Below are 14,564 nucleotides of genomic sequence, written 5' to 3' on the forward strand. Positions count from 1 at the left end.
ATGACATTGTTTAAATAAGTTAATGAATTTCGTTTTTTCTCGCAAAACTAGCATAGCACTTTGTTCTAAAGATTTGTCATAGAAAATCATTTTTAAATATTCACCACGCATTCTAATCGTCATACTAGGGCTCTCACAACATAAGCAGTTCTTTTATTTAATTATTTTTTAATACTGGATTTCAGAGAAGGGCGAAGAAACGTTTACCTTCCGCATTGCACTATATTGTACATGTGCAAAAGGAAGAAAAAAAGAAATAAAAGAAAAAAAATGAACAAAAATAAACCAACAACAACAAAAATCGATTTTTACGTTTATAAAATCTAAATTTAAGCGTAATTTGCAAATAAATTTTCAAATTGGGGGGGGGGGGGGAATCTACTCACGTTTATAATATTCATGTTTTTTTTTTTTTTTTTTTTGAACAAAACATTTCTGATGACTTAAGACTTGAAAAATATGAAGAATTTAGAACCTGTAGGTACTAAGAACAGCGGGAATTTTTTCTGAAAAGAAATATAAAAATAATTTTTGAGTATTGCAGTTTTTCGTTTTGTGATATCTGCCTTCATACAAGAGGATACAAGTGAGCATTTAACATTTAAACCGTGTACGTTTTCTTTTAGAACCGTACACAATTTATTCTTGTATTACGAGAACAAAGTAGGAGCTTCTGAACTTCTTGAACAGCAATTTTTACAATATTTATCAATATTACAGAATATTTGACCGAAATGATTTGCTGTTTTTTTTTTTGGTTAAAGCCCAGTGTTACTAAATTGCTTTTTAACCATGAAAGATTTAAATCATAATAAGATTTTTCAAAGCACTTTATGCATGATTCAAACAAAAACTAAAAGACAAGGAATATTTTTAAAAAGTTTTTTTTAATTTAAATAATACGTTTAAAGGTTTAAGTAGCATTTGTTTCGAGTGTTAGATAAACTCAGACAAGAACAGAAATATAGATAGTGCTTTTTCAAGGCATGATAATTCATTGACATTTATTCGAGGAGTGAAATTCATTGAGTGAAATATAGGAAAACAGAGAAAACCTCTAACAGAAACCAATTCTACGCAAAAGTTTTCGAAGCTGAAATGGAAGAAAGCGAGTAAAGACGAAAAATGAACTATATTTTTATTTTCAACATTTAGAACGTTTGGCACTTTGTATTAAAAAAAAATCAAATATAATACTGTAAAATTTTCAATTGCTTTCCCGCATTTTTCCACGATGCTAAATTTGTATTCAAAATACAAAACATTAAAATACGCTTGACTATATTTTTGAGGCGTGTTTCCGATTTTCAATGCTCAAAATATGTAAGTAGGTACGTTAAATGCGTCTGGGTCATAAGCAAGAATGTATTCTTTAAAATGATAATTTGGGTAATTTTTGTGTTCTTATATTATAGATGCTGTGTTGAGCAAATATCGTTTTGTGAATTAAGCTTTCATATGCAGACAGGTGTGTTAAAGTACCATATGTTTAGCATGTGACCTAAGAAGCCAAGCATTAGTTACGTATAAGGGGCCGGAGGTGGAGGCAGAGATGGAAAAACCTTTACACACCCTTACTTTCGAGAGAGGAGTCAAACCTATTCTTACATAATATTTTCCAAACAGATATTTTATATTAAAAATCGCGCGGTCAATTGGTTTGGCAGGATTCGTTTTTTATTTACGCCTGGAAGGTAAAAAACGTATCAGAATGAGCTGTTTTTTACTTGTTTTACAAAGAATGAATAGAATAACATTTAATAAAAGAATCGCCCTATGTTTCATTTTTAATTAAAATCTCATCATGTACAAAAAATGTCAAAAAAAACATTCAGTCTAGATTCCAACGTTTTAGCAAATATTTCCTTCGCCCAAAAAGGTTTTAAAAATAATAACAATGCGGAATCGTACGTAAGCATAGGGGAAGAGGTTTGGAAAATCTTACGCACCCTTACATGGGGGTTGGAGGGGGGGGGGGGGGCGAAAATTGCCAAAATCATTACGTAACAAATGAATGGCTCCCAAGTGCGAACAAACCTTAAGAGAATCGCAAAATACCAACAAAATCTCAGATTTAAGATTATGATACCAGACTTAATAGGCTTAACATGTATAGCCTGGAGCAAAGGAGAGTCAGAGGGGACATGATTCAGTTATTTAAATTTATCAAAACGAAAGATGTAAATGGATTAAATTTTTGCAGGGAAAGCAGGACAAGGGGTCATTGTTTTAAGCTATTTAAATCTCAGGCTGACTTGGAAATTAGGAAAAACTACTACTTTAGCAGGGTCGTGGACACTTGAAATAGCTTAGCGGAAGAGGCGGTAATGAGCAAGGGGGTGGATAACTTTAAGAGGGCCATTGATCTTCATTGGAGACGAATTAATTGACTAGGACCAGCCTGGGCCCAGAGCCTGTTGCTGGTCGTCACATTTGTACAGTATAGCCCCTCGTTATATCGCGCCTCGTTATATCGCTCATTCGGATATATCGCTCTTTTCTTCTGTCTCCCGAAATATTAAAGCCTAAAATAAGAAAAAAACTTTGCTTCAAGTTTGAAACCATTTCTGAAAACATATGGTATTGCACAGAGAAGGTCTCTTTCTTCTCTATTTTGTCAATGAACAAAAGGAAGCAATTCTTCTGAATTCGCTGGAAAAGCAGCAGCAATACCTGTCATCCAAATGTACATACCCGCACAGTATATTTCAGAAGATGGTCTGTAAACTACTTGACATCTTCTTTTGTATTGATACATTGCCTTTACAAGGAGTGAGAGACATCAAGCAAGTGTCATAGTAGCCCATGTAGAAGAGAACATACGCCCTTCTTTTAGTACAGAAAAGATTTGTACTTGGTTGCACAAACCAGGATTTGCATCAAAGAAGGGAATAATGATCTGGACGGGCGAAATAGTTTCCTGGAAACAATCTGGTTTCTTTCACTTTTCACATCCTTTCTACAGCAAGTAAAACGGATTAGAAAACCTACTCGGAATAAGAGGGTATTGAAATGCTCATTCTTATCTCGCGGTAGCTCAGAAAGATCGTCTTCATTCGCCATTTGATGATTTTAACTTTCTGACAGTGAAAATTGACTTAAATTTCAATCTTGTTTAAATTTCAAAAGGTGTGATAGTACCCACATCGAAACCATTAGAAACTAATGTCAAAAAGAACGAATGCCAATTTACTTGTGTATTAGACATAACTATTTTTAATGCCCTCCGTTATATCGCGCTTTCGGATACATCGCTCTTTTTCTTTGTCCCCCGAAAAGCGCGATATAACGAGGGGTTACTGTATTTGTATAAAAGCCACTGACCTTTGCTCGTTTGTCCCTTGGAGGTCGTGGCTTCGGCGGGCGCAGCGTAGCTCGTCACCTGTGAGAGCGCCCTGGCAAAGTGTTCGTCGACGACGGAGGAGATGTCCCCCGTGTAGTAGGTGAATAGGACGCAGTTGGCCGACAGGTACTGGGCCTCAGCCGCGGACTCCTTCTCTGCCTTGGCCGCATCGCTGGACGAGGCGCTGCCGGACGCAGAGCGGTGGGTCGCCGCCGCGAGGGGGCGGCAGTCGACCGGGGAGCCGGCGGGAGTCGGATCGAGGCTGCTCGGGCTCGGCTCGGTGTGCGACTTGACGACGGCGAATTTCTGCAAGAGAGGTTTCGTCTGTTAGAGTGGCTGAAGGTTGCGTGGAAAATTTCAACGAAGAAAATTGTTGAAAGCGATAGAATTTTTTTTTGAAATACCATAAGAGGACAATCCGCGGTAATAAGATGCATCAACTGTTGCACGTATCTTATAGCGAAGGGCCTTCGTCTGCCCCCCCCCCCAATGGTGTCTAAGCGGCGATGCATACGTATGTCGTGTTTACATGAACACCCCCGAGTTTTAATCAGTCCCAGCAGTGAAGCGACATGGCGCAACCAGGCTTTAAAAAAAAAGATACATCTCTAAAAAAATGAAGTTTTGTAACTTGTAATTAGTCGAAGACCAGCTTATTATTATTATTTTTTTTATTGTCAATAATATTAAGTATACTCTGACACCATCCACCTACAAACTACGATAGTCTTTTTGTTTGTTTTTTTTTCTTTCTTTTTTAATTTAAGGTTAGAATTATTGAAACAAAAAACGTACCTTCGGGCAGAGCGGGTATAAGTTTTTAATCATATATTTATTTATAATTTCTTGACTCGTGTGCTGACTTAGATTTTCTATTTCAATATGATTAGTATAACTTTAAAAACTTTTTGTAGAATGGACAATTAATTAGTCTCTTAATTTTATGAGTTATTTCTGTATATTTTATAAACAAATGTGCTGACATTAAATTGGAGAAGTACAACTGTTTAATATCTTTTTTTATAATGGCAGACAGCTAGTCAACTATTTTAATCATTTATAACTTCATATTTGCTCATCAAATGTACCAAATCACAATTAGTTAAGTTCACCCGCTTTGAGCTGCCTGGTAGGGCAAAGACATTTTGAAGTTCAAGAACCCAGCAAGGAAAAACCGAAATTGTTACGATAAAACTCCAAAAACTACAATTTTCGAGCGTTTTCCGAAAATCTACCCTATTTGGGCCACCCTCCCCTATATATCCTTATAATATTTTCCTAGTACTAAAAAAAAGAAAAGAAAAAGAAATAGTAACGCGTGTAGGCAAACAACAAATGCTGTCAAAATTAAACAACCAGAAAATAAAGACATAATAAAAATTAAACAATTGCTATCAATTAACATGAAAAGTACATAAAACGCTATTTTGATAAAATAATTATTTCAATAAACAGGCTGTTGCACAGTTTTGTCCAAATTAATAATCATTGTCCAAAAAACAAAAAGGAATACATTAGTTATTTCTACAATAAATTCATTCTAGGAATAAAAGTGACACTTTTAACTACGTTTATTAATACATTCATTCATCTTGTCGTTTATTGAAACACCCACGGCTATTGAAACTAGGTATGACCTTCTTATGACCTTTACGTCTGCAAAAATATTCTTTTGCACATGAAAAAACATTGGAACTAGGGAATTAAAAATTGTCCGCATAAGAGGAGTGTCCGCTTTTGAAGGGTGTCCGTTAGGAGGGGTTTTACTGTAAATTGAAATAAAATGTTGTTACAGCCGAGAAATATGATTTTATCTAAAAAGACTTTAATAAATTGGCCATACGTGTATCCTGCTCAGAAACTCAAAATTATACTTTGAATTTTAAAGCAATCTCTTTCAATCACGGCAAACACTGTATTCAAGATTTTGTCCAATAATCAACCTCCATCACAGCGCCACACCGTGGGGCGAAAACGCCAAAAAGCGCTTTAAAATGTTTTAAAACCTCTCTTGCTTGTTTGTTTACGCAGGCATGTTATTATGGAGTTTTTTCGATTTGTTTGGGCCCAAGGTCCAAAGTTCGCAGGTTTACGCAACTAATCCTTTTCAGGGTCTTTCTACAGACCATTTATGACTAATTAATATTAATTTCTAAAAGGACATAAGAGGACATTTTTTTGTAGAGTGTTTAAAAAAAAAAAAAAAAAAAAAAAACCTTGAATTCTGAAGTTTTCGGTGCTGATCAAAACCGAATTTCGGTTTGAGAATTCAATTAGTGACTTTTTTCGTCCTATTACTATCGTTGGACATGAGAGAAATTAAATATACCCGTCTTTAATAAGAAAAAAATTATAGACACATACTCACTAATTACCTAAAACTGACTTTAAATATAACAGAACACATTAATAAAAAGAACTAGTGAACTGTTTAAGCTGATTGAGGTTATGTTCCTGGTAGGTAGATAAACAAAGAACATATACAAAGCAAACAGTGCTGCCACCCGCAAACATTAAATTATACTAAAATAACGTAACAATCAGTGTACAATATGTACTGTACTTTAACAGTAAAATAAATAGTATTTTAGTACAAATAGTGTACAAAAAACAAAAAACAAAAAACTTTAGTCTAATAATTTGGTCAGCACTATAGTAACATCTCTTGTCCCAAAACTGAGTAGAGGTTTCCCTACCAAATTTGTACCGATCATTTTCAAATTTTCAATTTTGGCACTTACATCCCTTTGCTTCTCCTTGCCTCACATGAAAAAAAAAGAAAAGTGTGTGATTTTATTGGCTGCTGTTCCTTTTTATTCTATTCCTTTCTCTTTTTTTAAAAAAAATTCGTGCATACTTCCTGCAAATTCCTGAAATTCTTCTTTCAATAATTTATTTTTTCATAAAAGATGTAATTGACTCAAGCACACACGCGTGAATGCATGAGTAATATTAAACATTATATGTGTTTGTGTCTGTGTACGCTCCGCTTAGTTATCGTTAAAGTCTTCCGGAGTATTCTGAAACTTTGAGGTTCCCCTCAGTTTGTTGGGGCTTCAAGCAAAGGGAACAAAATACTAGCAAAACAATTGTACTATCCACAAAGATATCAGGTATCTTCAACCGAGGAAAATTTTTATTCTCATAGTTACTTAAAAATGTGTTTTCCTAAGAAACGTTTATTTTTACTTCCTTTTACAAAAAAGGAAGTATTGTATTCGCGAAAAAATTTTCACTCAAAAATTGCCCTTAATTTCCATTTTGCTCACCCCCAAATGAATGTTGAGTTTTTTTTTCGATTCGACCACATGCGGAAAAGTGCCTAAGAATGTATAGACACGCGAAATATCCATTTTGACCATCACCGAGGTAATTACAACGACTTTTCTCGTGACGTCTGTATGTATGTGCGTATGTGTGTATGTGCGTATGTGCGTATGTGCGTATGTGCGTATGTATCTCGCATAACTCAAAAATGGTATGTCCTAGAAAGTTGAAATTTGGTACATAGACTCGTAGTGGGGTCTAGTTGTGCACCTCCTATTTTGGTTGCATTCGGGTGTTTCTAAAGGGGTCTTTTGCACCTTTTTGGGGGGAAATCATTGTTAATTTCGATGCAAACTCAAGTGGTGTTATAATTTGGCGGTCACTTGGCGATATATCGCCAGTCTTTTGGTTGCCAAGTTTTGTCGCCAACTTGGCGAAAAATTTGGCGATTTTTTTTTTATTTTTTTTTTAAATCTGCTTTCAATGTGGCCATTGCTAGTGATATTTAAAGAGTTAGAGAGAGAATCCCATTAAAATTGCAATAATAGGGAAATAGCATTAAATTGGTGTAAAAGGAAGTCATGTGATGCACACATCAGCTCGTTTTCTTGTAGGAGAAGAGAACTCTAAAATACTTCTTTTCATGATCGGCAGTAAAGTTACCGTCCTTAAGCCGGGGTTAAGGTGGAGGACTACATGAAAAATGTCCGCAGCTCGGTTTTCCCAACCAGAGACTACAGTTTCGACCTTGTTACGGGCTCATCAGTCTGAAATAGTCAACAATCGAGCTGGAGGCAGAAGCATCTCATTGAGGCTGTGATTATTAACAAACTGGTAGCCAAATTAACTAAGCACACCAGCGAGAGTCAACAAGCAATAGTGCGGATCAACTCGAAAACAAAGGTAAACGCTTAGGTAATTAGCAGCAAGTTACCATTCTTAAGACATAACCCGGCTGTCGGTACCTCTTTTCAAATTCAAATCGTTCGAAAATTAAGGTACCACCAAAAATAAAAAGCCCATGATGAACCACTCACTGCCCCCCCCCCCCTCCTCCCACTGAGGGAAGGGCTTGACATTTTTAATGGTTATAGTTCCGTTTTTGTAACGCCAACATCACGAATCCCTTTCTATACTTTTTTTTTTACGATTAACGTGAAACTGTCTTGACAAATCTTCCTCACCGTTACTAAGTGGAGAGTAAAATTGGAAGCTCTGTAGGTCAACAAGAAATAGAGGATGAATAAGCGTTGCGGTTATGTGGTTTATTAACGGAAAGAGTTGTTTTTGCTTTGAAAAAGCATTAACACTTCTGCAACTTAAGCCGAAAAAGTGTTAGAGAAGAAATCATACTATATGAAATTAAAAGGGGTCATCATTTTTACTTTTTTTGCTGTTCAAAGTATGTCACCCGTTAAGGAATTGGTTGCTTTATGCAAGTTAATGCATTGATAAGTAAAACAACAAATTTTGTTAACATTGTATTGCAAACTGCTTTTTGTTTTTGGTATACATTTTAAAAACTACGTTAAATTGGGCCCCATTTTGGAACTATTTTCTCAATGTATCATCAGTTTGAAGTTTGTAAACAATTTCTGTTTTAAGCTGTGAAAATTTATTTTATTTATTGAGAAATCACGATTGCTTATTGCTTTCATTTGACTGTTTTGATGTGCTATGATTTTATTTTCCCATCAGCACCCTCTGCAGTATCACCGTCGACCAGCTCCTCACGATGCTGCTCCTCTAGCGAAAACCGTCTCCAGGTTGCGTCAATGTCCTACACTTACACGCATACATACACGCACGTACACACACACACATATATATACCTACACACATTCACAAACACATACACACACCTACACACATACACAAACACATACACACACAACTACCCACACACTCATGCCTGCACACAGACACAAACACATATGCCTACACGCACATACACATCCCCCCCCCCACAAACACTCATATAGACACCTACACACATGCACAAACACATACACACACAATTACCCACACACTCATGCCTGCACACAGACACAAACACACATGCCTACACACATACACATACCCCTCCACACACAAGCCGCCCCCCCACACACATAAACACACACGCCTACATACACTCGTGATTGCGAAAAACATAATTTGAATTCAAGAGGTCAAAATTCAAATTATTATTATTTTTTTTTTTTCAATTTATTTTCCCCCGAAAATAGAGATTTATTGATCATATGCATTAAGTTGAAATTTGAAAAATATATCATAATATTCTGTCTTACAGGTTTTTAAGTTGTTGCTTCGAACAAGTTCGGATAACCTGAATTACCTTGCATTACAGCCACACATTTTTTAGATACTTGTCTAATTCTTCAGGTAGTACTGGTCGATTACTTCACATAAGTTGGAGTGTCCTACCAACACCATCGCAAAGACTTTCTTTTTCCTGTGGAGATTTAATGAACCAAAACCGAACTTTATTGGGGAAAATATGCTATTATTTACTTTTTTAAGAGATATGACTTCCAGCCTTTCAGAATTTGGCAATGCATTCTCGATCACCTTGTCAGGTTCAGTGAAACTAAACCAGAGCCATGAAGCTAATATTGTCCAAGAAGTCTAAAAACGAGTGTTTCAGACCCATGCTCTCTACAGAAAAACGTAAGACTTTACAAGAAGTCATTGTGAAATTTTTAAATAAAAGCCTTAGCTGAAATGACATGTACAACTATGCCACTGAGTAAAGTATTGAATATTGTTCCTAAATACTAGGTCTTTAGCAAACCTTTAGCTGATAAAGTATTGCTTCTACATGTAAAAGGAAGTTAATTTAGATGCAATCACTATAAAGAAATAATAAAAGGTACTAAATAAAAAGAAAAAAAATAAGTAAAAATTAGTAATAATGTGAAATACACCGCCAGCTCAGTCATTTCCAGCCGAGGACTGCAGTTTCGTGCTTATTAGCACTCATCAGCCCGGCATAGGAAATTGACTGAGCTGGAGGTGGAAAACCTCTTAAGGAAGCCAAGAGTGCGAAACAAACTGGTAGCTAATATAGAATTAGCAGACCAGACGAGTGACCGAAGCAATGGTTCGGTTCAACTCGAAGATTGAACGCGAGGCAAGGTATATTCCATGTGTATTTCACGTGTTTTTGCTTTAGCCCTGGCTAATGGGCGGTAATTTATTGAATAGTAATAATGTGTTCGCTGACCAGGATTGTCCAACAGAGGGTCGGTTAACCTCATTGTTTGACATCGCTGGCACATCAGTGGGGCAATGAACAAACAAAATTGAAAGAATTGGCACAAGATGTGCACAAAAAAAATTACTTAAGAGCCGAGTCAGATCAAAAAATTACGATTAATATTTTATAAACGAAGAACATCAAGACGCTTTCTAAATTGTGTAAATACAATCTAATATTACGTAATTAAAGAAACATAAGGCATTAGGGATACGCAAGGCGTAAGGATTATTAATTATGATTGTTGGAAAAATTGGCATCTCTCGCAACCTCAATTTAAATACCAAGTGAGTTCACGCTCAACCACTTCCTGTATAGTTTCCTAAACTAAAATCAATAACATTTATTGAGAGTAATTTAATCGACCAAAACATACTGACAAATCTGCAGCAAGGACTGATTTATCAATGGCCCTACGAGACATTTGTAGAGTAAATGAATGGAAGTCGCATTGAACATTTTTCATAAAGGTAAACTTGGACAATTTCTCTATCTTGCAACAATATTTACTTCATTTTTTCCCTGCAGATTCCATTGAATAGATTCATTTTTTGTGACCAACTAATTTGGAGACACCCTGTTTTGTGTCGTCCAACAGATGCCACCAATTATTTTCCCAACTGTCCTATAACTCCAACGTACAAACTGGATTGTTCGACTGGGGAGCACGGAGATGGCTTCCTTGTCGAACAGAACCTGTGGAGAGAGAGAGGGGGATTGCAGAGAGTGTGTCAGTGAAGATCAAGAACCAGTTCGGGCCCGCTATCGCACAAGTCACGTCTCATTGAGCTCGGCTCGTGGGGAACAAGTCGTCTGCTTGTTGGCGGCTCTGCTTTGAAGGTCCCGGCCACTCCTTATTTTTAGGAGGACTTCGCACTCGAGATAAACATCGGGATCCTGGAGCTTCTAGGGACTATCTGATGCTACCTCACACACGATGGTCTTTCGTGCCTTGGAAGACTTCTGCTGTTAGCGGGAATCGTTCGAAGCAATTAAAAATATCCAACTATAGATATAGCCTGGAGAAAATTGATAGGACACTAGGACAGCCAGAAGTTACCTATTGAGGAGGAGGGTCATAATAGTTCTCTCATGTACGCATATAAACTACGGTACACTGATAAATATAATGTTTCACCAAGAAGTTCTAACAGAATTTAGATTCAACTATGTTATTGGTAATAAGTTTCACCAATGTAATGGTGCTTTTACAAACTGGTGACCATCAAAAGTACCATTTCATTGGTGAAATTTATCACTAATGCAGTTCCTGCTAAATTTTACTAGATAAAACTAATTTCTTGAGGAAATATTGAACTTTATTTTTAACATTGTGTTAGGATTAGAAATAGTAACAAAACTTTGAGTTTTGGGTGAGGGGATGATCTTCGGACACTATGTCATCGTTGTGCCTCTGAATGAATGCCCCAGAAACATCAGATTAAAGCATTCATATCATGCAATAACTTTAAATTTAGTACATTTGAATAAAGTCAACTGAGTAGAGACTTGTATTGAAATGTATATCTTAAAAAACATGCTTTCATTGCTCCAATTTTTCATCTTAATAAGGATATAATTTTTAAAGTTTTTCGAACAACCATTATCATTATCCCATGTCTGATGATAGACCCTCCTCATATAAATAGGCAAGCCTGTTGCCCAAGTTTCATAAATGTATCACATAGCTACATTGCAGTGACCTAGTTTGAATCGACCCAGTTAAGTCAGGTAACTATTTATAACTTAGCACAACTATGTGCTTACACTTGATGCACAGCCATCATCATCAACGTGCCATGCTTGGTGCTGGCTCTTCGTCGCATAAATAATAATTTTGAATGAAACCAAATAGCAATTTCTTTTCACTTTTTAAACGATCACTGTGCAATGTAGCAGGAAGGCATTCCACAGTGGTGTATTTTGGATAGGATGATCGTCTAGTTATCTGGGTTAACTTTAACAGTTCACCTCGGTGAAAGATCCTATAATCAGCTCAGTTCATTTGTACAACTATTACTCGGTCCAGTTATATGCTTTCAGTTAATAGTAAACCATCATCATCATACCATGCCTGATTGTCAATCTTAGTAGACATAAATTTAGGGGCCGTTTAAGACCCCTCGCCCCTACCCCGCCTCCACACACTCACAGTGGGGAAATACCTGCTCCGCTACAAATATGATTAAAATAGTATAACACTGATAAAATAACAAGTGATATTTCCAGCATTTTCATTTGTTCGTAAATGCAAGTAAATGTATAATTATCAAAGGCAGTGATGGTAGGAAGCAAAGCAGAAAAGTGGATGCAGTAGCGAGTGTAAATCATCTATGTATTGTGATTAAATTTTTATGTGAAATGCATTTGAATCTTTTTTAAAAGAAAAAGTCTTCAATTGCCGTCTAATGTATCTTTTATATCACCAAGTTTCGATAATCCAAAATACAAAACACATGCCCCTGCTAACCAGGAATTTTACTTGATTTTGCTTGTTTATTTATTTATTTATATTTTGAAAGTCTACTTATTGTTTATTGTGCTATGCAGATTTATTTTCTTAGTTTTTCTTGGATTGATTTGTTTACTTGTTTGTTTATCAGTTAACTATACATTTCTGTTGATTTACATTTTAATATGATTAATGTTTGATTTTTAAATAGCAGCTGCTATTTAAAAATCAAACATTACGCTGCATGCTATGAACAAAAATCAATATTTTGTCGTCTAGTCCACACTCAGACTTAAATGTCACTCCTTTAAAAGAAAAAATAAGAAAAAAAAGCTCGTGTAAGTAAATATGCGTATTGCAATATGTAACGTAAATAGGTTCACGTAGTTTAAATTATGTTCACGATGGCACACATTTGCAGCATAGCATATATAAACTTTTAAACTATTAGGAAAAAAAAAATGCTCTCACTAGAAAGGATCAAAATAAATTGTGTGATGGTTGGTCATGACAAAAAATTTTTTTGAACAAAAGCGATTACTCGGTAAACAGCATTTTAACGAAGAAACTGTCTCTTTTTCGCTGCCTAATAATAACTTTCTACGTAAATTGACAAAGCATCGATTTCAGTTTTTAAACGTCTTAACCTTTTTTCTACTAGGATTGCTCTTTTTCTGTGATTTTATGGAAATGACAATTTATCGGTTTAAAAAAACTTTGATTTGTCAATTCACTTAACCGAATGCATTATTTGATTCGAGATACTTTTTTTTTTTTTTTTTTTTTTGAACAATGAAGTAACTGTTGCTGAAAATAATGGATACTTTAATTTTCTTATATTTCCCCCCACCCTCTGCATATTTAATCGATAAAAATATTCCAAACACTTTTTAAGAGTATGGTTAATAGTTTTCCTAATTTTTAAAATTTCATCGATACTGAAGAATAAGAAATCAGTACACAATGTTGTGCTATCACGTAAATGCAAGTTGCATCAAGTTCTTGCTAAATATAGTATTGTAACAAAAATTAAAAATATCAAGTACAACAACTCATATCAAAAACATTTTGAGAGATTAAATAAATCAAGAATCAGGTGACAACATCAAGAATACAGCTCCATCAAGTTACAGGCTTTATTTTAATTATTGGTTCGCGCAGACTATAAATTTAATATTGCAAGGAATAAAAAAATAGCAAGTGCGAAATGTTACTTGTTGAGCAATCACGATTGCTTATTGTTCTCATTTGACTGTTTTGAATTCCTATGATTTTGTTTTCCCCCGCCTCCTTCTGCAGCACCGCCGTCGGCCAGCCGCCTCACGATGCTGCTCCCATAGCGAAAACCGTCTCCAGGTTGCGTCACTTGCCTACACACACACATACGCACACAAACACATACACGCACACTAACAAACACATACACACACCTACACATACACAACTACCCACACATACACATACCCCTCCCCACACATGCCTACACACCAGTGGCGCACACAGGAATTTTGCAAGGGGAGGGTCCAAGATCGAAAGCCTCAGTCTCATATCATATCCCCAATACGCCGTCAAACATATTGACTTGATTTTTTCGATTCTCGAGAACGAAAAACAGTAAAAAATAAACTATTGAATAAACAATTATTGTTATTTAATAAAATATACTTAAATAAATTACCAGACAGCAAAATAATATACGCATTGACTTTTCTCATAATTAAAAAACGGATTCAACAAATCAAATTCATCGTTGCAGAAGCACCATATGATTTAGAAGTTCATAGAATCTCATTTGGTGTAATCTGTAATTACAAAACTAAAACATGGTTTTTTAGTGTATTCATTTATAATCATCATTCTGCTTGTTATAGGCAATTCGTTATAGGAAAAGTGCACAATATTTTAAACAAATCTTTTATCATGAGGATTTTTTTTTTCACTTATTAGAACTTTGTTTGAATTTATTTTACGTACAAAATACAAAGAATCGTAATCAACCGGGAAAAAAAGCAAGCCTATGGGAGGGGTCCGGATCCCCTGGACCCCTCCCTTGTGTGCGCCACTGCTGCACACACATAACCCCCACACACAAACAAACAACCTCCCCACACACACACAAACACGCGTACATACACACACACACATAATCGTGATTGCGAAAAACATAATTTGAATTCAAGATGTCAAAGTTCAAATTTTTTTTTTTTTTTTTTTTTTTTAATCTTTGGATGATACACGAAGCA

At 35.6% G+C, this 14,564-nt stretch overlaps 1 protein-coding gene across 1 annotated transcript in view; it reads right to left on the minus strand.

Moving 5' to 3' along the window:
• LOC129217830 (transcription cofactor vestigial-like protein 2) overlaps positions 1-14,564 on the minus strand; it is a 90,629-nt gene that overhangs the window by 44,943 nt on the left and 31,122 nt on the right. Inside the window, exon 2 of the mRNA XM_054852175.1 lies at positions 3,325-3,649. Coding sequence (XP_054708150.1) covers positions 3,325-3,649 — 325 coding nt within the window. The remainder of the gene's footprint in view (positions 1-3,324; positions 3,650-14,564) is intronic.

Source organism: Uloborus diversus, chromosome 2 (genome assembly GCF_026930045.1).
Source record: "Uloborus diversus isolate 005 chromosome 2, Udiv.v.3.1, whole genome shotgun sequence".
Lineage (NCBI taxonomy): Eukaryota > Metazoa > Arthropoda > Arachnida > Araneae > Uloboridae > Uloborus > Uloborus diversus.